Below are 27,051 nucleotides of genomic sequence, written 5' to 3' on the forward strand. Positions count from 1 at the left end.
CCGTATTGTAATCTTTGAAATAAGATATAACCTTAAGGATCACTTAATTCAAACAGTTCTCTTTATGAACAGACTAAAAAAGAATTACAAGAATAGTTTATGACTGCATATCTACCACTTACTTTGAAAGGCATAAAAAAACGAGCTGGACTGGAGGGTGGTGGAGGTATGAATGGGGAGGGGATAATGCAAACGCTGGTGGTAGATTCTAGGCGTCAGGTTCGTGGGTGCCCGTGGACAACTCTCGCAACACTCTGTTGCTTGATGTTGTTCATAATAAGATGTTGCGGAAGTTCAAGAACACACGAAAGTTCTAACGGCTCAAGTGCAGAAGGGGAGAGAGGGGAAAGTAAGCCCTGACCAGTGTGGCTGGGTTGGTTGGAGCATCGTCCTATGGACCAAAACCTTGGGGTTTGATTCCCAGTCAGGGCACATGCCTGTTTGATCCTTGACTGGGATGCATAATGGAGGCAACTGGTCAATATTTCTCTTTCACATCTATGTTTTTTATTCTCTCTCTCTCCTCTCCGCTCTCTCTAAAATCAGTGAATGTGTCCTCTGGCAAGGAAAAGAGAGGGAGGGAGGGAGAGAGGGAGAGAGGCAGGGAGGGAGGAAGCGCCCCTTGACATCCAATCCCCTCCCCCACATCTCTCCCCACAGATAGCTTCTCTACATTTCAGCATCGTCCTTTAAACATCAACTCCTCAGTTTTCAGATGAGGCCCAGAGAAAGCCCAGTTCTTGCCAAGGTCTCACTGCAAGTTAAAAGGCTTCTGTCCCTCAGTCTAAGGCCTTGTCATTATTCTCTCTGTCACCAGGGCTTTGCTGCCCTCTATTTCTCCCTTCTCACCCAGTGAGCAAGGGTGTAAAAGAGCTGTTAAAGCCCATAAAGCACTTTCAGCCCCATGTAATGAGCAAAGCAAATTTATCATCCCCAGTGACAAGAGTCCTTCTTGCCAGTTTGACATTCAAACTAGACTCCAGCACGGGCACCTCCGCCAGCCGATAATGCGAAAATGGCTGCAAATCCACCCCAACTTTGTCCTTCAGAAGGACGCTGCCTTCCAATGAGGAGCCAGAAAAAAATTATTCTGATGTACAAAGTAGCCCAGACACAGGAATGGGTTCAGCTTCACTAGTAAAAAAAGAAACACAGATAATATCAATGATCAAAGCCTTTTCCCGCCCATCACATTTCTAAAGAAAAAGGTGAGCCCTGGCTGGTGCGGCTCAATGGATTGAGCACTGGCCTGTGAACCAAAGGGTCGATGGTTCAAGTCCCAGTCAGGGCACATGCCTGGGTTGCAGGCCAGGTCCCCAGTAGGGGGCGTGTGAGAAGCAACCACACATTGATATTTCTCTCCCTCTCTTTCTCCCTCCCTTCCCCTCTGTCTAAAAATAAATAAATGAAATCTTTTTTTTAAAAAAAGAAAGAAAACGAATCTTTAGGCTGCAGAGGCTCTGTGGACAGGCCATCATCCTCATCATGATATTCAGGAAATGAAGATGCTCTAAACGGCAGGGACAGGTCATTACTGCCTTTCACAGGGAAGCCAGCAAGAACCTCAAAGGAAGGAAAAGTTTGCTTCCTTCTGTGGAAGGTTGGTGCAGATAATGAGTTTGCTTTCCCTGTGCAGGTGGTGGGAACGCAAGGCAAGCATCCATGTTAACTACCCCGGACAGCGTGTTTGTAGTTCAGATCCCAAAGGCAACCTGCCACCTCTACCACGTGGACTCCATCGCTTCTTTACAAGGCTTGGTTCCTGGCAGGAAGAGGGAAGTCAGCCCTGGAAAGGGTCGCTGTTCAGAAGACACAGACCAGAGACTAAGAAAATATGATGACTGACTGCGATGCGGCCTCCTGGGGGGCGTCCTGGAACAGAGAGAGGCCGTCGGTGGGAGAACGCGGACGCCCGGACGAAAGCCCGGCGTCCAGTCACCAGGGAGGCACCCACGCTGGTTCCTGAGTGGGGGACGCCGCAGGGGGTGGTCAGACACAGCGACGGGGTCCTGGGTCAGAACGTACGGCAGCCCTATGCATTGCCGTGGCAACTTTTCTGCAAATCTAAAACTTTCCCAAACTACATGTTTATTTTTTTTTTAAAGCTCTAATGGAGCTTTTAAATAACACATCTTTAATGCCTTCAACAAACACATATATTGCACTTACCTTGTTCAAGATACTGTTTGTTTTTTGTTTTTATCCTCCCCCGAGGACACGCTTATTGATTTTTAGAGAGAGGGGAAGGGAGGGAAAGAGAGACAGAGAAACACTAATGCAAGAGAGAAACATCAACTGGTTGCCTCTCGTACTCATCCCAACCCCAACCGAGGACCAAACCCACAACCTGGGCATGTGCCGTGACCCGGAATTGAACCTGTGGCCTTTAGGGTTATAGGATGACGCTCCAACCAACTGAGCCACGTCGGCCAAGGCCAAGGCACCATTCTGTCAGCAGCACCAACAGGACCCCCGATTCTGACGGTATTGTTATCACATCTAACTCCAGCCGCCCCCCACGACCCCGCCCCGGCTTCTCGACCACCCACCGCCTTCCTCTCCGTTCGGACCACATCACCCAAAGCTGGTCTCAGCCTTCCCTTGGTTGTCACCAAAAAACACTCCCCCAAATAAAAACAAGCCCGCACACACAAACCGTTTGTGTGTATGGCCGGCCTGACTGAAAATTTGGAGAAATGGAGAGCTTTTCCATTTTTGAGTTGGGCATCAGACGTCGCATCTTTAAAAGCAGCGTCTGGGCCATGTCCACCCCGGCGCTCTTGTCCCCTGCTCCTGGGTGAGCTCGTGCTGAGGAATTGTCCCCACTCCCTTTGTTTACCACCTGCTACCCAATCCCTGCAATGGGGGAGGGTGGGGTGGGGAGAAGTTTGTCGCCACTGACTCTTGGTGACAGTGCACAGACTGGCATGAAGCCAAAGGCGGGGCCACCGTAAACCAGGGAGGAGGGTGCCAGAGCTTCTGGAAGGAGTGTGTCGGGGGGTGGGGGTGTCACCTACAAGGACTGCCACGGGCCAAGATGGCATTCAGAGCCCATGGTGTCTGGAAGCGATGAACGCCAACTCCAGGGCAAAGAGGAGCCCTGGAGGGACCTCTTCTGCCCCAGATTTTACAGGTGCAGAAGGCCCAGGGAGGGGAGCTCCAAGTCGTGGAGGGACTGTCCCCGAGCCCAGCTGGCCTGGAGTACCGGAGAGGAGGGGGCACCCAAGGGTGTAACAACAGCTACGCGGATTGGCCTGGCGATGCCGGCTTTGGGGAAAGGCAGCTGTCGCCCGGCAGCGCACGGACGCATCCAGGGTAGGAAAGGGGTCCTTGTTGAGGGTTCACATCCAGGTGCCCCCTTCCAGACAACAGACGCAACTTCTCCGGCAGCTTCGCAGGGACTGGCCTCCAGGGACAGCTCTCTGCACAGGCGCTCACACCGAGGCTGGAGAGATGCTGCTGAAGGTCCGGGTCTCGGGGAGGAGCTCTGATGGGGCTCCCAAGGGCGAGGCGAGCTGAACCGCGTGCGCGGCTGGGGGAGGCAAAACTCACAGGAGTTGCTGGGAGTGGCTCTGATAACATCTAGCTCTTGAGTATTTTTAGGCTCAGCTCTTTTTAGACTTTCCTCATACACAAACCATTCTTTGCAGCTCAAGCTACTGAACATGCCTGGGAATAAAGGTGGAGATAAAGGCTAATAAAGTTCTTTGTGTAGTAAGATAATAACAATAATAAAATCACAGGAGACCTGCTCCGTAGGCCCAGCTTTGGCTATGGGCCCCCCAGGAGAGGCAGAAAGAGGAGCAGAAAGAGAAGGCTGTGTGAGTTTCTCCCTGCGCACGCCCCCCCCCCGCCCTCCCCCCCTTCCCCAGCTCTGCTGCATGGAGCTCACCTGTCCCCCGCCAGGCAGGCTTCCAGGGCTGTGTGGTCCCTGTTTCCAAAATTAACTCTCCTGGAAGAGTTATAGCATTAACTGCCCCAGTAAACATGCCCATATGTTACCTGGGAGAGAGAGCAATCAGGCCGCTGTGAGCCCTGAACTAGCCTCATTTACAGACCAGAAACAAGCCACTGGGTGGGTGTGCGGGAAGGGGCGGCTGAGCCACAGGCAGGCCCACGTGCGAGCTCAGGGGCAGCTGAGGGACAGCAAGAAAAGGCACTAAAAGCACCAAAGGCACCTTCTTCGTTGTGCCTGGAGGTGGCAGTGGGCCTGCTCCTTGACCCTGACAGAGTTCAGCTCCAGGGACAAGTTCCCTCCACACACCGGACTGGGCCCCGCCCTCCAAGGCCCACCCTTGGCCGCAGGAGTCCCCGGGACCTAATAATACACGCGAATCAGAACTCGGGCTGCAGGCTCTGGCCATGCAGGGAGAGGCAGGAAGCTGACACCGGCCCAGCCTGTGCCCGCTGGCCTCGCCCTAAGGCGGCAGGACGGACGTCTGGCCCCGGAGCCGGAGGCCCCGGCCGGTGTGCCAGCGGCGCCCTATATCGAGAGCATGAGCGTGCCGCGGGGAATGGCGGGCATGCGGCCCAGCTGTCGCAGGGAGCCCAGCCGGCAAGGCCTCTCCGTCCCCACACCCTTCTCCTGCGCCAGGCTCCAGGGCCGGCAGCAGGACGGTGGCTCTGTCCACCCCCCACCCCCCTTCAGTGCTCCCAGTCTCCGGACGGTAATGAACCCATGAAACGGACATGCGGGCACAAAGAAGGCGCGGAGGCCACTTGAAGACAGAGAAGTTAGAAACCTGCGGAAGGAAGGTGGCAGACTCTGTCCTCCATGCTGACTGTGACTGAGAGGCTCCAGGGGGAAAACACCCCCTTTGTCCTTCCCACCACCTCCACCATCATGTGTCCCCTCCCCCCGCCCCGCCCCGGTCCCGCCCCCAGCATTCCATGACGCCCGGAGACACAGGCTCCTTGACGCAACAGGAGCTTGGGATTCTACGCTCAACTCTCAGCCTTGCTTTCCAAATCTGTAAAATGGGACTGCTTCTAGCTTTTCTCTTGAGCCGACTGCTCCTTGGCCGCAGAGGGACGATCCCCTCAGCCCAGTTCAGGAGCCTGGCTGCTCGGCCTGTCACGGAGCTGGCCCCGTGGGAGGGAAAAAAGAGGTGGCGCAGGAGCCACATGATCAGGAGGGGGCTCGTCCTCTGCTCTTGAGGAGCACCTAAGATTGATGAGACTCAGGTCAGGCATTTGGGGCCTGGGAGAAAGTGTCCCAGCAGTTCAAGGCCAGGCTGCCCTTGGCCTTGGGGCCAGCGCACTGCCATCTGCCTGGGGCCAATGACAGGCCCAGACAGGCCCTGCTCAGGAGAGACACGCGGTTCAGGACTCAGGACGGGAAAAGGCAAACAGTGAAGGGTGAGCTCCCTGCCATGTTGGAGCCAGGCAGCTGAGGCACTGAGCCCCGGGTTGCCGCTGTCCCGGCGTTGGGGGGGGAGGGGCATGTGCACCGAGTCTGGCTGGCTCCTTGTCTTTCCCTGGCAGGGTCTGGGAGCTCTGGTCTGTCCCCCAGGCCCCCCACCCCTGAGCCACTCTTGGCTTTAAAGTTTGACTTTAAAGCCAAACTCACTGTCCAAGCAGAAAGGAAAAAAATCAGGCCACTTGTCAGCGTCCCTCTGCTTCCTTCTAGGGTCAGGTAGAGTGTGTGAAGAAGAGGACAGCTGCCTGTCCTGGGAGTCCCCAGAAAGGGAAGCCTGTGCCAGTGGCCAGGCGCCTGTTCCTGTCGGCGTGACCCTCAGGGCACTCAGAGCTGTGCCTGCAGGGTTAGCAGCTGGGCCTCTCGGGCCCTCAGCCTCCAAGCACAGGCTGCGCCCCCACCCCCGACCCTGGGTCACGGGGGTCCTGCAGGGAATGCGGGGACTCTGCCGCAGGGGGGAAGACCAGAGCTGCCCACAGCGCTTCTCCAGCGGGCCCAGGGGCTGGGAGAGAACGGCGGGGCGGCTGTCCGTCCTGGGGCCACAGGCACCCAGTAGCTCCAGCTGCCCGCCCCCACAAGCGCGCTCTGTCTGCTTTTTGCAGGTGCGGTGCTGAGCCCCTCAGGGACTCAAAGGCACCAGCAGAACTTGCCCCCCCCCCCCCCCCCGCCACCGGTGGCTAACTCTCTAAGCAGTGGGGGAGGGGCAGCGCGCTCCTCACGGATCACAGCAAGAGGAAACAGGAGGTGCACAGCCTCCTCCCCACAGTGGACATGGTGACAGCATCTCTGGTCAGTTTGTCACAACCCTCCAACGCTGCAGGGCGGGGCCCACTCCCCCTCTCACAGGTGAAGAAACTGAGGCTCAGAGACATCAAACAACTTGCACACGGTAACACAGCTTCTGGGGTGGCCGCTCTGGGCCTCTGAGCGCCCGCCCGTCCCAGGCACCCGCACTTATTTCTGGTCACCTAGCGGCCACTCCGCTCCGTGCGACAGTGGCAGCCTCCCTGCTCTCTGCCGCCAACCAGCCCTAGGAGGCCCGGTGTCACATTTGCATGCCCGTTAGCTCAGCTTCCCTGCGCCCCTCCCGCAGCTGCCACCCCCGCCCCAGGTGCTGGAGCCCAGGCCTCGGCTCTGGTCCACTCCGCTGGCTGCCCTGGGGCCTGGCCTCCTCGCACACCCCTGAGCAGCCACAGCTTAAGCGCCTCATTATTAAAAAGACGAAGATCTCCCAGTAAGAGGGAAGGATCGCTTTGTAATTCCTGTTTAGGCCTAAATGATTCCCTGGGCGCGCATCCTCTGCCATCAGATTCTCTCCCACAGTTGGGCGGCTGGTTGGACGCATCAGATAGGAGCAAGCGCCGATGTAAAAATAGAGGCAGGCGGTGGGAGCTGGCACCGTGACTCACTGGGTGGCAGGCAGGCGGCAGGCAGCTGCGGCCTCCTCCCCTCCCCCTCCCCACTTCCTCCTCCTCTGCCCTCTTCCCCTTTCTCCCTCCCGACCCCTTCAGCTCCCTCCTTCCCCCCCACCTCCCTCGTCTTCCCTTACACCCCTCCTCTACTCCCTCCCCCTTCCCTCCTTCCCCCCCCTCCTCCCCCTCCCTCACTCTCGGAGCCCAGTCCTCAGAGCAGGCAGGGGGGTGGAGCAGCCCCCGTGAGGCAGGCTTCTCCAAGGCTCGTGTGCCGTTTCCGACGCCCCTGCACCGGAGCCTGAGCCGGGAGGAAGTGCCGAAGCAGCGCTGACTCTCCTTCCCCTGTGGCGCTGTGCACTTTCTACGGACACCTTCCCGCTCGAGGAACGCCTGCCAGCCCCAGCATGGGGGTGGGGGAGGGCCGAAGGGCCCAGAGGAAAGCAAGGGCTGCAGCCCAAGCCACACCCCCATCTCGGGGCCCAGGCCTGCTCCCCCACCCCTTGCAGACCAGCCTCTCACAGGCTCCGGGTGCCCCACCTTTCCTTGAGTATCTGAATGGGAGTCAGAGGCCTGAGAGCTGCCATGGAGGGCTCCCTCCCAGTCCATGATCTCTCTCTCTCTCTCTCTCCCATTGCTCTTGGAATAAAGAAAACATATATTCTCTGCAATGAAGGGTCTGCTCAGGATGCCTCTCCCTGCATCCTCAGCCCAAACCCACACCCTCCCTGCAGCTCCACCTCCTTCCAGGGCTGACCGGCCTGGTCCTGCAGGAGCTGCTCCTTCCTGCTTGGCCCGCTGACTCCTGCTGACCCTTCAGCACCTCACCCTGCGCCTGCTCCGCGCCCCCCACCCTGGGCTCATTCCGCGCAGCCCCGAGCCAGGCCTCAGCTTCCCCCCACGTGCTGAGTTCACAGGTTCCCGCTGCCTGGTGGCGTTGTTTGGTCGTTAGCTGCCCCCCGGACTGCGCTGTAAGCCCGGCCACGGCTCGGACCCGACTCCCCTGGCTCACCATTTGGCCTCTCGGCTCAGGGCCCGAGCCAGTGTTCGCTGCTCGCGGAAGAAGTCCGCAAACCAGCTGGTGACGCCATGGCGTGCCAGTCAGCAGGGCAAGAGCGGGGTGAAAACGAGCTAAAGAATAATCCAGCCTGGATACTGGGTGTCTGGACTTCCCAGGCTGAGGAGGACAGCTCCCCAGGCTGTGTCCTTGGGTAACCAGGAACATGGGGGAGGGAGGAGGACACGTCCCCGGCCATGTTCTCCTGTGACTGGAACAAGTCTGTTTTTCTGGCAGTGCCTGGGCGCCCTTTGGAAAAAATAGAGCCACCCAGTGGGCCGGGCCGGGCCTGGGGCTGGGCCTGCGGTCCAGCCAGGGAGGCTCAATCAAAGCCCCTGCTGGCAGTGGGGGGGGCGGGAGGGTGCAAGTGCACAGTGGGCCTCACCCTCTCTCAGCCCAGACGGGCCGTGCGCCCACGTGGCAGACACTCCCTGTCATTTCAGAGGCGCTGACAGCACCGGCTTTGAAGGTCCCGACCTCCTGTGCTGTAGAAAGAAACAGCAGCTCCTCCTGAGGTCTGAGCCTGGGCCCCAGCTCTACACACCGCCCAGCTCTCCGCCTGCCTGCTCCGAGCCCCGGGGGCCTGACACAAAATCAGAGGACACCCAGACACCAGAGAACCTCCCAGACACAGGTGTGACACATACTAGGCGTTCTTTTTAAGCATTTCCTGGAGAAGTTCAAGAAGAGTCCAGTTATGCCATAGAGTTCCTCTCGGGGCAGTGTTAGAAGAGATGTCCAAGAAGTACGTGGTCATGATCGGGCAGGACAGAAGGCCAGAAAGGGGGGTAGTTTTGAGCACTCTGGCTTGGGAAGGGCAGAGTGTGAAGGGGACCCTTTACAAACTTCTCACGGAACTTGGACGTGGACTCCTCAGAGGCCCTGGAGCTGCACCTTCTCCTAGCTGATCCCATGCCGTGCATCCTGAGCCACTTCAGAACAACCTGTCTTCGTCTCCCATGTTTTCCTACCAGGAATAGTGAGCAGGGCAGAACCGCACGCTGTCCGAGGAACAAGGGACCAGCGATGCGTGGGGCTGGCCCTTCGAATCAGAGCCGGAAACCCAACTCCATCAGGAGAACCCGGGCTAGGACGCAGCCTCTGGAACATCAGGGACTTTCTTCCCTCGCTGTCCACAGAGTTCACGCAGGACCCCTCTGGAGCCCACGGCAGACAAATGGAAAAAGAAAGGTTAGCTCCTTTGAGCGGGTGACACCTTGCGATCACACACGTGCTACGTGGTGACCACACACATCCTGGTGGTCCCCTGCCCACCGCCCAAGCCCCGAGCCTCCTCTGCCTGCCCGGGAGCTCAGCCTCTGGTGGCCACAAATGCATCGTCCGCCCAGACTCGTCCCTGCTGCTCAAACAGCATTCACGGCTGCAGGGACAGCGGGACTTTTTCTTTTCCATTTCTTTCTTTTTTTATTGTTCACTTTAATGTTTTAATATTAACATAAAACATAATTCTTGGGGGGAAAAAAGGTTGCAAGAAATACTAAAGAATAAAAAAGGCAGAAAAAAATAATCTATCATCCCACCCACAGAAGCTGTCGTGGCTATGTATCACTTTAACCTACTTATTTTGTCCCTTTTGCCCTTCAGTTTTAAAAGCTTTCCATGGTCCAGCTGATCCCTGGTGACATGTGGCACATTAGCCTTGGGCCGCAAGGGCTCAAGGCACCTCTGTCTGCCAGCCGTGTCCTGTCATCCTGGGGAGCTTCGCAGATCCAGGGCCCTTTTTTGGGGTTTTTTTTTTTTTTTTTTTTTGGCCCAGGGAAAATACAAGAGCTTTAAAATAACACAGCAGAATTTAGGGCAAAATTCCTTGAGCCTATATGTGAGATTTGAGCTGCTTTTCAGGAGCAGCTAAAGCCAAACCTGAGAAGTAAGAGATATTGAGTTCCATTTTTAGGGACTATGACAGGCGAAGTTCTCAGAATGAACACTCCTGTCGAAAGCAACTAAAAAGGCTGGATAAAGTATTTTAAATCTCTCCCTGGCCAAGTGGCTCGTTTGGGTGGAGTGTCATCCCAGACACCAAAAGGTTTCAGGTTCCATCCCAGCCATCCCACACACTTAGGATGTGGGCTCTGTCCCCAGACAGGGCGTGTATGGTAGGCAACCAACTGATCAATCGATGTCAAAGAGAGAGTGAGAGAGAGAGAGAGAGAGAGACAGAGAGAGAGAGAGAATCACCAACATCTCTCTCTCTTCTTATCTCTCTCTGAGATCAGGGAACATGTCCTCAGGTGAGGTGATTTTTTTTAAAGTAAAAATTAAGTAAATAAAAATAAATATCTTACGAGCACTGAAGAATTGATGAGGTGGTGCGGAATGCCTGGGCTATATCTAAGGAAAGCCAGAAGGGCAGCAATTCTAGAAGCAGCTCTTGCCCTTCAGCGTGTGGGCTTTTCTCAATGACTTCGCATGTGGAGTTTAACAGCTTTGTAAAGCTTGGGACCTCCCGACAGGAAGCTGGGAACAGAGGGTCACACCGCAGGAACAGGGCGGAGGGGTGGGCTGGGCCAGGCCGGGGGTGGCTCCCTCCCTGCATTGCCACTCAGGTGTCTCTGCACCGAGCACGTGGTGGTGATGTGGGTGCCGAGTTCTGGGGAAGTGTGAACACAAGCTGAGTCCTCCTGCGTGTTTGCAGCTCAAATTCATACCACCTGAAGGGACCAAGCGCACTCAGGCTGTGAGTTTCCTTCATTGTCTCAGGCTAGTAGCATCCTCGGAGATCCCTGGCGAAGCAAATACAGATCCTTCCTGAAAAGGGTCCCCTTTATTCTAAGTGTCTGACAAGTAGTTCTTCAAGGACCATGAACATGACATTGTCGGGTGCAGGTGGAAACAAGCTGAGTAGGTGAGTAGGTGAGTAGGTAGCAGAAACAGACCCCAAGACGTCAGTCACTGGGATTATTAGGCTCATTTTATTAAAAATCTATGTTGCTCTTTTAAAAAGTAAGAGGCAAGCTAACAAATAGCCACAGAGAACAGAAAATGGTAAAAATATGACCTAGTTGATTTTGAAAAAGAACGAAATGGAATTTCTAAAAATTTATAAAGGGGAAAAATTCAATATTAAACCTAAACTAAAGGGTTTAACAATAGATTAAGTTAAAGGAAGAAGTTAATTGGAAAAACAATGAGAGGAAATTGCCCGCAATGCAACTCAGATAAACCTAAAATGAAAAATACCCCCCAATTTTTTAAAAAAGATTTTATTTATTTATTCTTAAAGAGAGAGAAGGGGGGAGAAATAGAGGGGGAGAAACACTGAAGTGGGGGAAACATCAACTGGTTGCCTCTCACACGGGCCCACAACCAGGACATGTGCCCTGACGGGGAACCGAACCAGCCTAAGCCTCATCAGTCCGGGCCACCCCCCTAATTTTTTTAATGTAGAACATATCAGAATCTCTGACGTTGCATTTTTTGCTTGCAATTTTTTATTTTGATTAACATGAGATGCACAAATCTTAATTGTACAGTAAATGAATGTGATCTGTGTAACACGATCCTTTATCAAGATATAGCGTATTTCCATCACCCCTAAAAGTTCCCTCATGTCACCTCCCAATCTCCACGCCACTCCCCAGAAACAGCCATTGTTCTCTGACACAGAGTAGTTTTGCCTGTTCTAGAATATCATGGGAATGGAATATTACAGATCCAGCAGTGCCCCCTAACCTGTGCAGAAGGTCAGGGCTCCTTCGCCCCGTGACGGGCCCTCCAGCTTCCACCCTCAGTGACCTTCCCACCCCAACAGCTGCCCCTCCTACCCCCGCCCCCGGCTGCCCACCGCTGTCCTTGGTTCACATCCAACTCACCCCGCCACCGGCCTTTTTGCATCCTGTTACCACGTGGGGAGCTGCAGCCCACGGCTTCCTGGGGAGAGTGGCTCTGGCCGTGGACCACGAGGACATCGGTGGGCCTGGAACCCTGCGTGTCCCCTGCGCTGCCTACTGAACTAGATCGCCATCGAAGCCAGATTTCCTCAGCTTCCTGCTGGGAGCCGCAGTTGAGGCACAGATGGTCCTCTTGTGGTGACTTCTCAAAAGGACTAGGGCATAGCAACAGAGCTGAAGTGGACGCCTTCCAAAGGACAGCGCAGGGCAGAGAGGAAATGAAAGTGACAGCAATGAGACACGAAGGAAAGGGAGCGAGGCAGGTAGGCAGGCTGGGCGCAGAAGTGCCCATGGGCAGTGCCAGGGTGTGGCATGAGCCCATCTCCACGCCCAGTCCTCAGGGCTGGGGCACTCAGAGTGAGAGGCGGTGCCACTCCGTGTCCCCAAGGCCACGTGCAGGGCAGGCCTTCTTGAACACAATGAGGGATGTGTTTTCCTATAAGAATCAGTATCTGGAACGCACGCAGCCTTGTCAGCAAACAGCCATGATGTCCACAGCATCTGATGGCCACGGTCCGGGCTGGGCCGCCCGCCTCTCAGCCAGGGCCTCCTGCAAGCTTTGTGGCCATCGGAGTCAAGTCATAGACGCCTGGTGGTGGAGGGATAGAGACAGTGAGTGGCTAAGGATGGGACCATAGGTAGCCTTCTCCGTACCCCTTGCACACAGTCGCTGGGCGATCAACTATGTCATTAACCCCTTGTGGGTTCTGCTAGATCTGAAGTGTCAGATCGGGGACAGATGCAGCTGAGAGGCTTCTTCGCCCTGTGACAGACCCTCCAGTTTTCTGATACTGAAACTGGCAGTTGACAATGAACATGTTTAGGTATCAGACCAAAGAGTGAGGAGGTATAGCTATAGGCTTTAACTACTGTTCGATGGCTTTTGTTGTCACTTAGCTTACGGTCAAAGATTAAGAAATACATTAGGCATGTCCTGAAGCCTGCCTGTAAAGCAAGTTCCAGGAAAAAAATGTTTAAAAGTACACTTTGCTTGAGCCCTGGCAGGATGGCTCAATTGGTTGGAGCTTCATCCCACACACCAAAAGGTTGCAGGTTCAGTTGCCTGTTGGGGCTCCTACAAAGAGCAACCACTTGATGTTTCTCTCTCTCTCAACTTCCTCTCTAAAATCAATAGAACATATCTTTGGGTGAGGATAGAAAAATGTAGCTATCTGGACACAAAATAACGATAGCTTCAACAAAACAATGGTCACAGGATGGTTACTTACTGCCTTTTGATTTAAAGATCACATCACAGATACACAGCTGTCAGATATTTTGTAGAATCTTGGTTCTTCATCCCAGTTTGATTTACCCAGTCCTAATGAGGAAGGCACCGGACAAGATAACATCAGGAACTGAATTAATCAGACTAAGGGAAACCACGGAGGCTTGCCCAGGATCTTACCAACTGGCTTCTTCCATGACCCTTAACCCCTCGACCTAAACTTTGCCTTTAAAAGCTCTTGATGAAAACCCATCAGAGACATCAGATTTTGAATTTTAGTTCCTTGTCTTCCTGACTTGACATCCTGCCAATAAGCTGCTTTAATTTCTCTGCTGTAAAACTTGTCTTCAGTGTTTGGCTCTGCTGTGCATCAAGTGGGAGGACTTCCTTCTTCTGATACAACATTCCAAGGTCTAGTTCCAAGTTCCAAAGGTTTAAATGATGAGCCAAGGGTGCGCCTCGCTCCTGGATCCTTTCGTTTTCCACTCAGCCCCAAGACCTCCCTTTAATTCATCCTGATACATGATCTCTTCCTGTTTCCTCCTGTTTTTCTTCTTTCTTTTAACTGGCCGCTAGTCATATAGATTTGGTGGGTGCAGATGGTAGCCGTTGACTGAGCTTTTGTGAGAAGGACCAGTCAGATCCCTGGTGAACCCCGCTGCCAAGTCCCAGGAGCCCCCCGACAGCAGTCTGTGGGGGGAATTTTGTGTTGTTTTCCATCTCTCACAGCAACAGATCTGACTCTACGAGGTGGCTTCTCAGCGAGGAATCAGCCACAACATTATCCCATCTAGTGCCAAGCCACACAGATGTTATTCCATCTTTACATCAAGCCATTGTTCTCATTACTGCAAACACTCCAAGTGGCTGGAAATAGTGATTTCTGCCCTCATACAACACAAATACATGTCTATGTTCTGGACATGTATTTTTAAAACACTAACTTTTAGTGCACCACCCCTTTCAGACCTAATATACATAATACAATTTACTAAACACCTACCATAAGAGAGCAAGAAAGACACAGAACACCAATAAAATGCGGGATGTGTTTTTCTTTTCAGAGAAGTCTCAGGAAAGGATATTTTTATAGCTGGCATATTTCCAGTGAAACCACACAATTCATAATTTTTGCATGTTCTCAGTAAGAGTAACGTCTAAGGAGGCATCAAGGAGCTGCTACCAGATTATATTGAAAACTTGTGTCGGCTCTAAAATATCAGGAATCCTTTAAAGATTACGATCGTGGGAGAGCTGGGTCATTACCCCCGGACGCACTCTCTTTAGATCCCAATTAAGTGATGGGGAGTTTGGGTTTAAAAATGTTTCACATGGTAGTTAGCTAACTGCAGTCATTCAGACACTTGTCCAGGCTGCTGGACACATGGGTTATCCAGGCTGTATGAATGTGTGTTGTGTTTGCGCAGACACGCCTGTGCATGTTTATTATCAGCAGTAAAAGCCAGATTCCTCTGAAAGACTAGAATTTAGCCCATGTTTAACCTTTATCCTCTCTGGACAAAGCCACAACACACAGTTTTCAATAGACATGGCATCATATACTTGTTTTGTTAAAATCTTAAATTCTGTCATTACTGGTGTGGCTCAGTGGGTTGGGAGCACTCTTGCAAAATGAAAGGTCGCCAGTTCGATTCCCGGTCAGGGCACATGCATGGCTTGCGGGTTCTGTCCCCGGTTGGGGCACGTGCCAGAGGCAACTGACCGACGTTTCTCTCTCACATCAATGTTTCTCTCCCTCTCTTTCTCCCTCTCTCTACAAGTAAATAAATAAAATATTTTAAAAATTCTAACTTCTCCTGAGTGATAGGTCCTCTTGATACCTGGATTTGGCAGAATTTCTACCTTGGAGGCCTCTCAGATTTCAGAAGTTTTCAGCATGTCATAAACGGAGGGAGTAAACATACGCTGTGTGGCGCACAACATAGCTGGATTGTTCATTCTATTCATAAACTTATTTCCAAAGGAGTTTCTTACCGTCTTTGAGTCAGTCTATTTTATTAAAGAACCACTGCTCTTGGGAATCTTGCCTAGGAAACATTAAGCTACTTTAAAAATAAAGAAAGGTATTGTGCTCTCCCATAGAAAATCAAACTCAGTTGACATATTTTGTGCCTTTAAAAACCGGGGGGCGGGGGCATGGGTGGGGAGAGGCTGTCCTTCCCCCATGTTTACTCTTCTTCCAGACCCCGCCCGCCGGGCCGCCCCCAGTGTCGCCCCGCCCAGCACCCGCTGCGCTCCCCGAAGCGCCCCTGCGGCCCTTCCTCGCCACCTCCCACCTCTGGGCGCCGCTCTTTCCCAGCCCCGCCCTGGAAGGGCGCTTCTTTACGCCACCGTCACCTGGCACGAAGCAAAAGCTTCCCCAGTTGATAAGGGAAGTGATTGTCTTCACTCGCAAATGAAAACTGGTTCATTAAACGCAAAACACAACCCTCTCGGTCTGATCTCTCGAGATTCCGGCGGACACTGATTCAGCCCGGCGACGCCCGCGAGGGGCGGAGCGCAGAGCTCGGCGGCGGCTCTCGGGCTCAGCACCGCGGCCAGCGCCCCGGCGGCGCCCGCGGAGCCCTGGTCGCTGCGGCCCGGCGCGCGGCGAAGATGGGAGGGCGCTGCGCGCTCACCCGGGCCAGTCGGCCCGACGCGCCTGCCAGTGTCGGGGTTGGAGGGGACCCAGAGGGGAAGCTGTGACACTCTAAGATCTTATAAGGGGCGCAACTCAGTATTGTGGAAAGTGACGTAAGAAGAGGGGGTTCCCTCTTGGTCCCCCGCCCCTAATCCCGCTCCCCACCCCGGCAAATAAACACAACAAACGACTTTACGCAGCATAACAGAATGGCTGAGTTTAATGCTTCAAGTTTTCCTTTTCCTTCCACAGGGCTTGGTTTTAAAAATAAGAAAATGAGGTAAATAAGTTAATGTATGTACACGTTATAAACACTCGGTCGGCTTGCGGCGGCAGCAACGGAAGGTGCTGGAGAGACGGTTGCTGCGCGGCGCTCGAGGTCAGCCGCCTGCCGCTGGAGCAGATTTGTCGTCCTGAGGAGAGTCGGCGCGCTGTGGGTTCGCGGGGTCTAGAAGCATTTGCGGTGGACGATGGAGGGGCCCGCCTCGTCGTACTCCTGCTTGGTGATCCACATCTGCTGGAAGGTGGACAGCGAGGCCAGGATGGAGCCGCCGATCCACACGGAGTACTTGCGCTCAGGCGGGGCGATGATCTGCAAAGACAGCGTGTCAGGTGGGGGCGGCTCGCGGCCCGGGGCCCGCTGGCGCGCAGGGGCGCGGGCGGCCGCCCACCTTGATCTTCATGGTGCTGGGGGCCAGCGCCGTGATCTCCTTCTGCATGCGGTCAGCGATACCGGGGTACATGGTGGTGCCCCCCGACATGACGTTGTTCGCGTACAGGTCCTTCCTGATGTCGATGTCACACTTCATGATGCTGTTGTAGGTGGTCTCATGGATGCCCGCCGACTCCATGCCTGGGGGCCGCAGGGGGGAGCGTGAGCGGGCGAGGCGGGTGGCGGGACGCGCGCGGACCCGGGGGCGCGCGGGGACGCGCGGGGGCGGGCGGGGGCCGGCGGGGCTCACCGATGAAGGAGGGCTGGAAGAGCGTCTCCGGGCAGCGGAAGCGCTCGTTTCCGATGGTGATGACCTGCCCGTCGGGCAGCTCGTAGCTCTTCTCCAGGGAGGAGGAGGAGGCGGCTGTGGCCATCTCGTTCTCGAAGTCCAGGGCCACGTAGCACAGCTTCTCCTTGATGTCGCGCACGATCTCGCGCTCAGCTGCGGTGGACAGGGACACAGAGGAGCCTTCAGCGCGGGGGCCCCGGGGCCCGCGCGCCACCCCGCCCGCCTGCCCAGGGTGCCCGGCCGCCGCGCACCTGTGGTCACGAAGGAGTAGCCACGCTCAGTGAGGATCTTCATCAGGTAGTCGGTGAGGTCACGGCCAGCCAGGTCCAGGCGCATGATGGCGTGCGGCAGGGCGTAGCCCTCATAGATGGGCACGTTGTGGGTGACGCCGTCGCCGGAGTCCAGCACGATGCCTGCGCGGGACAGGGCGGGGAGTGAGCGGCCTCGCCACCCGGCGCGGGCGCAGCCGCACGGCGCTCCGGTAGAAGCGAGGCCGGCCGGCGGGCCGCTGCGCCAGGCGCGCGCTGTGGGGCGGGGAGGGGACCAGCCGCGGGCTGGGCTGCGCGGCCCCGCGGGCACTCACCGGTGGTACGGCCAGAGGCGTAGAGGGACAGCACGGCCTGGATGGCCACGTACATGGCGGGCACGTTGAAGGTCTCAAACATGATCTGGGTCATCTTCTCGCGGTTGGCCTTCGGGTTGAGCGGGGCCTCGGTGAGCAGGGTGGGGTGCTCCTCGGGGGCCACGCGGAGCTCGTTGTAGAAGGTGTGGTGCCAGATCTTCTCCATGTCGTCCCAGTTGGTGATGATGCCGTGCTCGATGGGGTATTTCAGGGTCAGGATACCTCTCTTGCTCTGCGCCTCGTCGCCCACGTAGGAATCTTTCTGCCCCATACCCACCATGACGCCCTGCGGAGTGGAGACACACAGCGCTCGTCACCTCGGCTCAGGGCAGCGCGCGGCTGGGCCACGCGGGGACCCTGGCCCGGCGCGAACCCTTCCACAGAGGTGCAGCCTGACCTGGTGGCGAGGGCGGCCCACGATGGATGGGAACACGGCCCTCGGGGCGTCGTCGCCGGCGAAGCCGGCTTTCACCAGGCCGGAGCCATTGTCGCACACGAGGGCGGTGGTCTCGTCTTCGTCGCACATGGTGTTGGGTTTCTGCAAGGACAGAAAGGCCGTGGAGAGGCACCAGGCGTCAGTTCAGGAGGTTCGCCGGCCTGAGCGCCCTTTGTTCCCGCGGGACCCCAGCTGCCGGCCAAACGCATCAGGCCAGGGGCGCGCGGAAGGACAGTCCCTAGCTCCTCTTCCCGGGGGCTCAGTGTGGCCGTGGCCCTTGGCGAGGGACACAGGGTCGTGGAGACCACACAGAATTTCTCCACCCAGGGAATCCAGGGGCACAGTGTCCCCAGGGCCCGCTGTGCTTTCGCTGCAGGCTGCCTGCTGCAGGAGCCAGGTGCTAGCGCACACCCTTGCGGTGCCTCGGGGCCCTCACCTAGGGAGGAGGATAAAGCCCGCGGCACTGGCTCGCTGGCCGAGGGCGACGGTGGAAGGATCTTGTGGGAAGGGCCCGGACGCACCGTCCAGGGAAGAGTGACTTATTCCGAAGCCCCAAGACGTTCCAGACTCACAACCTACACACCGTTCTGCTGCTAGCGAGCCCAGGCAGTAAGGGACCTGGCTGTCCCTTGGCTCTGGCACTCGGCTGGGAGTAAATTGCTTTTGGAGCGAGTAAAACAAAACCTTTTGTGTGCCTGGGCACCTACTAAATGCCAGGTACAGCAGCCCAAAAGGGGAATGAATTTGGAGGTGCCCAAAGGCCGATTGTCTCGCGTCTCCTCTTTAAAGAGCTGCGGCTCTGGGGACCAAGGGGCAGGGTGCAGACTTGGGGCTGATCAAGTGAGTCGGTTGGGCCCTGTCCCTCCGCCCCTCCTTACTGCTGCCCTACCTGGGTGGGTGGCTACACCTGTTGCTCTCCGGCTTGGGCCCTGGTCGCCGCGGGAGGGAAGCGAGGCTTCTCTCGGCGCTGTCCACTGCGGTGGCCGATTGTAGCCCCGCTCAGGTTTTATATAGCCCGCGGGCTCTCCCCCCGAGCCACCCCACAGGAATGTCGCTCCCCTTTTCGAGCCATATTTGGGTGTTGGGCACTAGAGACCCCTCCCCCGACGGGTTCTCTGCCCGGCCCGGCCGGGTCCCTACACTGACCAAAGAAGGAGACGCCTGGCCCGGGCCCAGGTAACGCGGGCCGGGCCGTATATGGAGTGTCTCCCCGGTCGGTCGGCCCCTCCCGACCGGGCCCAGGCGCCTGCCGGAGGGGATGGGGTGGAGCGAGGGTCACCGAGTGCGGCCGTGTGCGCCTGCGCCCCCGGGGCTGCACCTGTCCGAACCGCCTCCCCGCCCCGGTCCATGCTGCGCTCTGGACAGGGACGCCCACATTTCACCCCTTCTTCGGTTCTTTACTCAGCCCCCGACCCCGCACGTGCGACCGCAGGGAGGAGGGAGCTGTGTCCTGAGAGGATGGGGGAAGCAGTCACAGCCGCCGGCCCCGACAGCGACGGCGGGCGGCCCTCCCCCTAGGGAGTCGCACTTCTCTGCCTTCACCCCTGAGCTCCCGGAATCCGGGGGTCTGATCCAAGTCGGCCCCACCCCCACGGGAGGGAGGGCGCGCAGCTGTCCCGGGGCAGACAGCTGGCAGCGGACATCGAGGGCGCGGGCGGGGAGAGGCGCGGGGCTCCCGGGGACAGGCCCCAGCGGTGGCTTGTCTGGCAGCCCCGGTCACAAAGCCAGGGCACCCGGAGCTGTCCGCCTGGGTGACGCGCAGCGCGCTCGGCGCGCTCAGGGGTTCGCGAAGGAAGCGGATCTTATGGGATGTTCCCCCCCTGGCAGACTGGCTTCCCCAGGTTGCGGTGGGCGAGCTGAGCGCGCTACCGCAAGGGGAGGGGCACAACCCAGGCCCCCCGAGGTGGGAGGCGGATGCTTTCAGACGACCCGCTCGTCCTCCCTCTCAATAAAGAGGACAAGGACGTGGCACTGCAAGACAGGTGGCAGTTTTTCCTCCTGCAAAGGCTGGACGGACTCATCTTTATATTTAGAGGATGATGCTCCCCCAGGGCCAGGCTACTTCCCAGGCTACCACTTACCAGAGCCTAATGAGGCACTTCTATTTATACCTTCCCCCCCCCGCCAGCCCCCCCCCCGCCGTGTATGGGACACGCCTTTCACATTTTCTAGGATTTGGATCTACTTTTGGTGAAGGGGGGGGGTCACAGGAGGTCATCCAGGCGGGGCCTGCCTCACGCCCTCACCCCCCAGGACAAGAAGAGCTCCGACCTGGCTTTGGAAGGCCCCAGGGAAAACGATTTTCTGTGGTGAACTCAGGGACATGCTTTGAGGGATGGAGTGCCAGCCAGAATGGAATCATTCGTTTTTCTGATGTGCCTAAGAGTCCCCAAAATAGTCGGAATTCCCATTTGGTGTGGAACTCAGGAACGGGGACAGCTGTGGGCTCTCCTGGGAAACACAGAAGCACATGGGACTCCCCGCAGCCGACATCGGGACAGCGCTTCCTGCCCATGACCACGGGCAGTGAAAGAATAAGGGGTTTGGTTAGTACAGGTCCCAGGGGTGGGAGTACAAAGGGTCGTCAGTCAGAAGCTACCATGGTTTCATAGTTACCCTTTTCAATTTTGGAGAACGAATGAATGGACAAAGCCACACTCCAGTTTTAATACCTGTGTCCTGCTGTGTCTGCAGGTAGTGGGTACACGAGGGGGGAGAAAGGGGAGGGGAATAGCTTCCCTTTTGGCCTTAAAGGTGGGAAGAAAGGTGCTGTGGTTCACTAAATAAATACCTGATCACTGGTTGACATTTCAAAGGGGCGTGGGGTTCATGTTTTCCGAAATGCCAGCTCAGGGCAACTCTTCCCTCTCCTATAGGAAGCTCTTTCCAAGCTGAGGGTCTGTGAAATTCACGCACACGTTAAAGGCTGGGAATAACGTGCAGCTGGAGGAGGTTTGCTGGCACAGCGAGCCTGGAGGGGTCCGGCCCTGAGAACGCGGGTCCAGAGCGTGCCCCCAGTGGGGCTGCCGCGTCCGTCCCCCCGGGGCACGGCCGTGGCAGGGCTGCTGAGCCCCATTCTGGCCCTGAATTCTCGTTGCCTTGGGGAACAGACCTCAGGGGCCGGTGGAAAGCCGTCTCCACACATGGACGCCTCGGGGAACACACGAGCGTTGAGTTCTCATCAGGTAAGGGGGAGCCACCTGCGCGTCCTTTTGCGCACTCACACCAGGAAACGTCAGCCCCGGGTGGGGGCTTTGCCGGCAGCTCCTGCGTCTACATTCACAGCGTCCGCTCTTGGTAACTCCGACAGGGCCCTTTCGCTACCAGGCGGCCAGCCTGCTCATGTGTCCCTTCTCTCCGGCCTTGTGCCCGCCACGGCTCACCGCCCATCTTGCTTAGCCTAAGCCTCCTAGCACGTTGCCTAACAACTTAAACATGAATTTGTGAAACACTTAATATGTTTGCATGTTGTTCCCGTTAACCTTTTAAATTATCCTGAGGTAAGAGAGTCGCTCCTCAGGCCAGTTTTAAAGAAAACCAAGGCGCAGCGAGGTGAGGCGCGTCCCAGGTGCGCAGCAGCGAGCGCGGTCGCTCGGTCACGCGTGCTCAGGGCGGGGCGGGGGCTGCTTTCTACCTTCCTGGGCTCTTCCCCAACACCCGTGCGGCTCGGAAACGTGAGGCCCTGCAGGGATCGTTTCCCACGAAGGGCGAAAGGTGCCCTGAAAGGAAGTCAGGGCTCCATCTACAAGTGCACCGGGCGGGGCTGGCGGCACCCAAACGGGCGCATGAACAAAAACCATACTAATCCTCCACACCAGCAACATGTCTAAAATGTCACGCCAACCCAAGAGCCAGTGGACAGGCCTTCAGTTTTCTGCCGCTAGACTTCTCCCTCCGGGCCTTGTCCTGCCTGGGCGTCTCTAAGGGCCTGTCGGCTCCTTTGGAGCTGTCCCCTCCCTCCTCCCTGGCCCCCTCCATCCTTAGACCCAGTACAATAAGCTGGTTAAAAGCTTGCACTTTGGAGTAAAGCACGTCTGGCGTACCACCCCTCTGCCCGGCTGTGTGACCCAGAAGGACGGCATTCTCAACTAGGAACACCGCCTCTTCCCCACGACCGATCTGACATTGAAACTAGGCAAGTACCTGAAACACGAGAAACAATAAACGGGACAGTATCTTTGTTCTAAGTGTTTGGAGGATCAGAGAGGTTAGCGAAGCACCTTAAAAATCACTAGATCTCTTTATTAAATGCACATCAACATCATCACAAACAACAGGAAGAGTGAATCTAATTTTAAATGGACTTGGAGTGCACATAGATTTGTTGCAGTATTATTTAAAATAGCAAAACCAAACCAAACTCAAGTGTTTTAAGGGGGTGGGAGGGAGGGAGAGAACTGTTCAGTAACGGTGCAGCCACGCAGTAAAGTGTCAGGCAATCATTAAAAACTGTATCTTTAATACTGAAGACACGCATTCCCAAAGGGGAGGGGAAATGGCTCTTTGAGGGGAGGGTGAGAAAAACCTTAGATATTACAATGACTTCTGGCCTCAAAAGACCACGGTACAGAGACACATTGTGTGTCTGTGGTATTAAACTTTCACGGGGGTGTTGAGAGGCAGAGTGATAGGCTCCACAGGAGGAATGATAACAAAAACAAAGGCTGAGAAACACAGCAAGTCCTCAAATAACATTGTTTCGTTCCACATTTTGCTGTAACATTGATGAAATACAGCAGGAACTTAACTCTTATTTATATGGTGAAACTGGCTTCATCATACGTTGTTCTGCTGCCGGTCCAAGAACCTATCAACAGCAAGGGAGGACTTACTGCACCGGATTAAGGACACAAATGCTCTCAGTATCTCACATCAAAAGAAGCTCGTCACGGAATATAACAGCACATACAGTCCAAAATATTCTAAGATAGATTTCAAAATGGCAAATGATTTTTCGCGGGTGGAATTAGAGGGGTTTATTTTCTCACATATACTTCAAAAAGAAAATGGGTTTAACATTTTCTATGTTTTTTTAGTGTTAGAATTATACAACATTGTTTTCTAAAAATGTACTTTGGTATTTAATGAGTGAATTTACAACAGAATATGTAAAGCTATTTTCAGGCACTTTCCCAATAAATTGTTCACAAATAAGTAGGTGGAGCTAAACTCATTATGTCTCTATATATTTGTAGTATCAGCCTCTAAACGTACAAGTGTGTCAGATTAGAACAGAGTAAGGAGCAAGTCTAATGTCACTGTGGTGTGACTTTCCTTCCGGTGGAGTTACTGGAGATGACCCGCCCCAAGGAGACTGAGCCGCACCCCCGGTTCCCCTTGGGCCCCAGGACACTGGCTGGGTGATGCTTCAGGAAAACCATGATCCAGACCCCAAAGTGGAAAAAAAAAATGCAACCGTTTTTAAAAGCAACATCCCTGCCACAGATGGTCTGAGCAGCCTTTGACTTCACCGAGGACTTCGGCGAGTCTCCTGCGGTGACACTCAGGCCCCGCCTTAGTCCTTGGCGGTCACCGCTCCCACAGCTGGCTCTGACTCAGGTGCAGCCTCAAGCCGGCTTTCAGCAACAGCGCTCAAGGCAGGAAGGGACAGAAAGAGCTTTCCCAAAGTAGTCAAGTTTCTCTTCCCTTAGAAAACATGCTCCCCTTCTTAATTTTCATTATCAGTTACTCGATGTATATAAAAGTCAATTATCCTTTGATAAAGGTCATGTCGACACGTTTTAAAAAGCTAGAATGCAGTTACTCAAAACCTCAGGCCCCGCTTCCCTGTGACTGTGAGTTCCCACCCGCCCCGCTGCCTCGCTGCGCTAAGTCACCGCGTTCCCGACCTGGACCCCGACGGTGTCCCAACACCCAAGCCATGGCCAGGGACAGAGCAGGCTGCTGCTGTCCTCCCTGTGACTCTTAACATAACCGGCTCCCTTGGGCGCTTCCTGTGACCATGTCTGAAGGTGGAGGGTGCGGTGGCTGTACTCCGTGTCACCAGGGGCTGGACCCCTGTCACATCTGACTTCTGACCTTGTGGCTGTGGAAGCAAGTCCTTCAGTGGCCCTTCAAAGGGCCGAAGGGTGCATGTGCCAGCAACTCCCTGCCCATCTCTGATCTTTATTCAAAGTCGGATAAAAACCGAGGGGCGACTTTGGTCAAGACAAAGAGGCTTGAGAACCACTACGTTTCAGGTAAGTCGGCTGTCACATGAAGAAAATCTGTCATGGTTTCTAGCATTACACACGCTTTGTATTAGCTAGACAGGCTGTGGTAGAGCTGGAGTTCAGTGTAAATTATTCTAAAAATACATGAAGCTGACTGAATCCTACACGAAAAGATTATAACTAATACGATAAAGAAAGCCACACAGGCCCCGACAGGGTAGTTCAGCGGGTGAGAGCGTCGTCCCCATACGCCAAGGTTGTGGGTTCCATCCCGGGTCAGGGCATGCGCAGGCAGCAACCAATGAATGCATAGAAGTGGAACAAGTCAATGGATCTCTTAAAAAAAAAAAATCAATTTTTTAAAATTATAAAAAAATGAAAGCCACACAAATGTTTTATTCACTAAGCATTTATTCTACTAAAGCAGTAGATGTAACTTATCCCAGTGAATCGGTTACCAAGCTCACAAGGAAGTAGGCCCACTCTCGTCACTCTGTCCTACGATACTTTATTTGTAAGTCAGCAAAATCTGACCTTTATCTCACTAGGTATTTCAAACCAGCCCTAAGCAAAACAGACACTGAAGACTCCAGGCTCCCCCACGCACAGCGCCCAGAGCCAGTCTGAGACACTCCAGGGCAATCGCGTCACCTTCGGCGTTACAGAAACGGGGCCTACAGGTGACGCGAGCGCGCGCACAAGCAGCCAGGGCCAGGACAACGGCTCCAGAGCCCTGGGCCTAGTGAGGTTGCAAAGAGCGGGTGCAGATCATAAAAACAACTGCTGATAAATTTCAGACGGAAAAAGGGAGAGAAGATATCAGGTTAACTAAAAACCGAAACTGTAGTCACACAGCTGTTTTGTTGTAGCTTCCAAATAAAGTATTAAAAAACCCCTCAACAACACGTTATCAAACTGTACAAACTGCTACATGTTTAAGGCCTAACATTTTTATAATACCTTATACAAATTTCCAGCAACAATGACCATTTTTAGAAAAAGTTACACTTGCCCCTGGACATAATATTCATAATTTGCTTTCAAAACAAACTCAAAGTAAGGATTGGACTTCAAGCTCCCCAGCTGCTCTGCCTGCAGCAGGTCCTTCACGTCCGGCAGGTACTCGCTGAGCTGGATGCCTGCAGACACAAACACAGAAGGTCATCCCTACCTCCATAAAACTCGGGATGAACTCGGGTGATTGATGATAAAAGCACCTGTGCTTCTATTTCAATTTTAATGTCTCCCTGCTACTGGGAAGCACTGTTTTAAATTCCTTCCATCCGTCAAGCACATTTGCAAGTCTAACCATAGGACAATCTGCGGAGGGGCTGCTGGCGTGTCCTCCACCTAGTGGTCAAAAAGGCCGCTCTGGGTAAAGCCTTTACCACGACCTGAACCCTTCGTTTCTCTCCACAGTTGTGAGTAAGCCGTTCCTCCAGTGTGGAAGTTTGGTCTCTTTTAAAAACGAATAATCACTTGAAAAACAAGTATTTCAAACAATTACATATTCTCCTAGTGGGGAAATAATTTAGAAGTACTTTCATGAGAGCTGGACACAGTATCTCCACCTGCATTCGGGCAGGTGATCAGGTGGGACATCACTGCCCCATCAGCCCCTGCAGACCTGGGAGGTACAGGCATTGTTTAAATGGAGATCTAGGTGGTTACGAGAGAGTACGTACAATTTCTCTCATTTGGAAAAAAAAAACTGGATGAAAAACTTTAAATTATAAGACAGTATTTTAAAATTTGTTGTATTAGCATAAGGTTCTTAAAATCATATTTTTTAATACCCTCAAAGTGCTTCACACCATATTTTGTACTTGTTATACAATAAAGACATGGACTAATGAATGTTATGAGGCTAAACCCAAATTATTTATATACATTACCAATAACCCTTTCACTAAAGCTGTTTTCTCTATAATATAGTATTATACATGTAAAAATATATCACGTTAATTTTTAAAAGATCAATTCTCTAAAAAAAAAGTAACATCTTATTTGACTTCCATTTTTACAGTGCAGGCTTCTTTTCAGACCTAATGCTTGGTGGTTCATTTCTGTTCTTTAGCTAATTCTGAGTATGATACCGTTTAATCTTAAATTGCCTTTGGCAGATCCCTGTTATTTTAAAACTTCTAAAACTGGGGAGTAATGTAATTTCCAATATTAACAAACCACTTACCATCTTTTAAAAGTTTCTGTAAGATTTTCACAAATATACTGTCTTTGGATACTTCAATTGGATCATCTTTACCGTCTGAACTGGACCAGCTAGGAAACAAAATCAGTGTAAGGGGACAGTGACGTCATGGACAGACACATCTGACACAAAGGCCGTCTGCTTGCTGCCCTGGCTTTGGCTGGATGGCGGGGCGCGGGCAGGGCAAACCAAGTGTTGTGATACTCTTTCAAATTATTTAAACAAGGGAGCTTTCAGCTCAACTATACTTAGGGTGTCTATATCGGATTTCCGATGCTACACTTAGGCAGCTATTCGCCTAATGCAATCATTAAGTATTTGATGTCAAAACCAAGCACAGGTATCTTTCCCAATGAATTTCTACACAAAAGTAATAAACCGAGTTAGGACCCCAAAGTATGACCTTTTGGAGCACAGGCAATAGTTACAAAACGTTTATAATGTATTCTGTTTTCCATGAAAGTAAAATTAGGTCACCAGTGTCTGGTATGTAAGTTTGCTTTACGTAGTTCAGGTTTTTACTGCTGAAATTCAAACGCACGGAACCGCTGCTTTGTGGTAATCAACGGATATATTCCACACGATAAACAAAGAGGAGGAATTCCAGTCAAGGGACAGCCTATCTCGTTATGATCAGGAAGGAGAATCAAGTAGGCAGAGCTCGATGGTGCAGAGGGTGACCTCTGAAACCAAATTTAACAACCATCTTAACTATCTGGGAGCGGTCAGAGGAAGAAATGCTTTGGTAAAAATAGTTCTACTGCCCTGTCTCAGCCCCACAGGCGGAAGGGAAGCTGGGCGCAGGGAGGCTTTCGGCGCTCATGCCACGCTCTCTTTGCAATTCTTTTCCTGGGAACAACCCATGCCTACAGCAGATCGTTCTTAGTCTTTCTCTGCCATCCCCGAACGCCACGCCCCGCAGATAAAGGCCCTCCTCCGCAGGAAGGA

General features: G+C 54.0%; 2 protein-coding genes across 2 annotated transcripts in view; both read right to left on the minus strand.

Moving 5' to 3' along the window:
- Positions 1-15,853: 15,853 nt before the first annotated feature.
- Positions 15,854-18,736, minus strand: ACTA1 (actin alpha 1, skeletal muscle). Its single transcript, XM_054576720.1, has 7 exons — positions 18,611-18,736; positions 17,683-17,823; positions 17,247-17,571; positions 16,915-17,076; positions 16,625-16,816; positions 16,334-16,515; positions 15,854-16,254 (listed from the first exon to the last, which is right to left on the minus strand). The coding sequence occupies exons 2-7, from the start codon at positions 17,809-17,811 to the stop codon at positions 16,111-16,113; spliced, it is 1,134 nt and encodes a 377-aa protein (XP_054432695.1). The 5' UTR covers positions 17,812-17,823; positions 18,611-18,736; the 3' UTR covers positions 15,854-16,110.
- A 5,581-nt stretch (positions 18,737-24,317) lies between these two features.
- The window catches only part of NUP133 (nucleoporin 133), a 43,481-nt gene continuing 40,747 nt past the window's right edge, over positions 24,318-27,051 (minus strand). Inside the window, exons 25-26 of the mRNA XM_054576723.1 lie at positions 26,086-26,174; positions 24,318-25,033 (exon numbers count right to left, since the gene is read on the minus strand). Coding sequence (XP_054432698.1) covers positions 24,897-25,033; positions 26,086-26,174 — 226 coding nt within the window. The 3' untranslated portion in view covers positions 24,318-24,896. The remainder of the gene's footprint in view (positions 25,034-26,085; positions 26,175-27,051) is intronic.

The sequence above is a fragment of the Pteronotus mesoamericanus genome, unplaced genomic scaffold, assembly GCF_021234165.1.
Source record: "Pteronotus mesoamericanus isolate MK-2021 breed Mesoamerican mustached bat unplaced genomic scaffold, CSHL_Meso_final contig_347, whole genome shotgun sequence".
In the NCBI taxonomy this organism is placed as follows: Eukaryota; Metazoa; Chordata; class Mammalia; order Chiroptera; family Mormoopidae; genus Pteronotus; species Pteronotus mesoamericanus.

Excerpts from the sequence above, each read along its gene's own strand:
- ACTA1 (XM_054576720.1), bottom strand. The coding sequence starts at position 17,811 with ATGTGCGACGAAGACGAGACCACCGCCCTCGTGTGCGACAATGGCTCC. Across the intron at positions 17,077-17,246 it reads CGCCTCTGGCCGTACCACCG|GCATCGTGCTGGACTCCGGC; the intron begins GTGAGTGCCCGC and ends TGTCCCGCGCAG. Across the intron at positions 16,516-16,624 it reads CTTCCAGCCCTCCTTCATCG|GCATGGAGTCGGCGGGCATC; the intron begins GTGAGCCCCGCC and ends TGCGGCCCCCAG.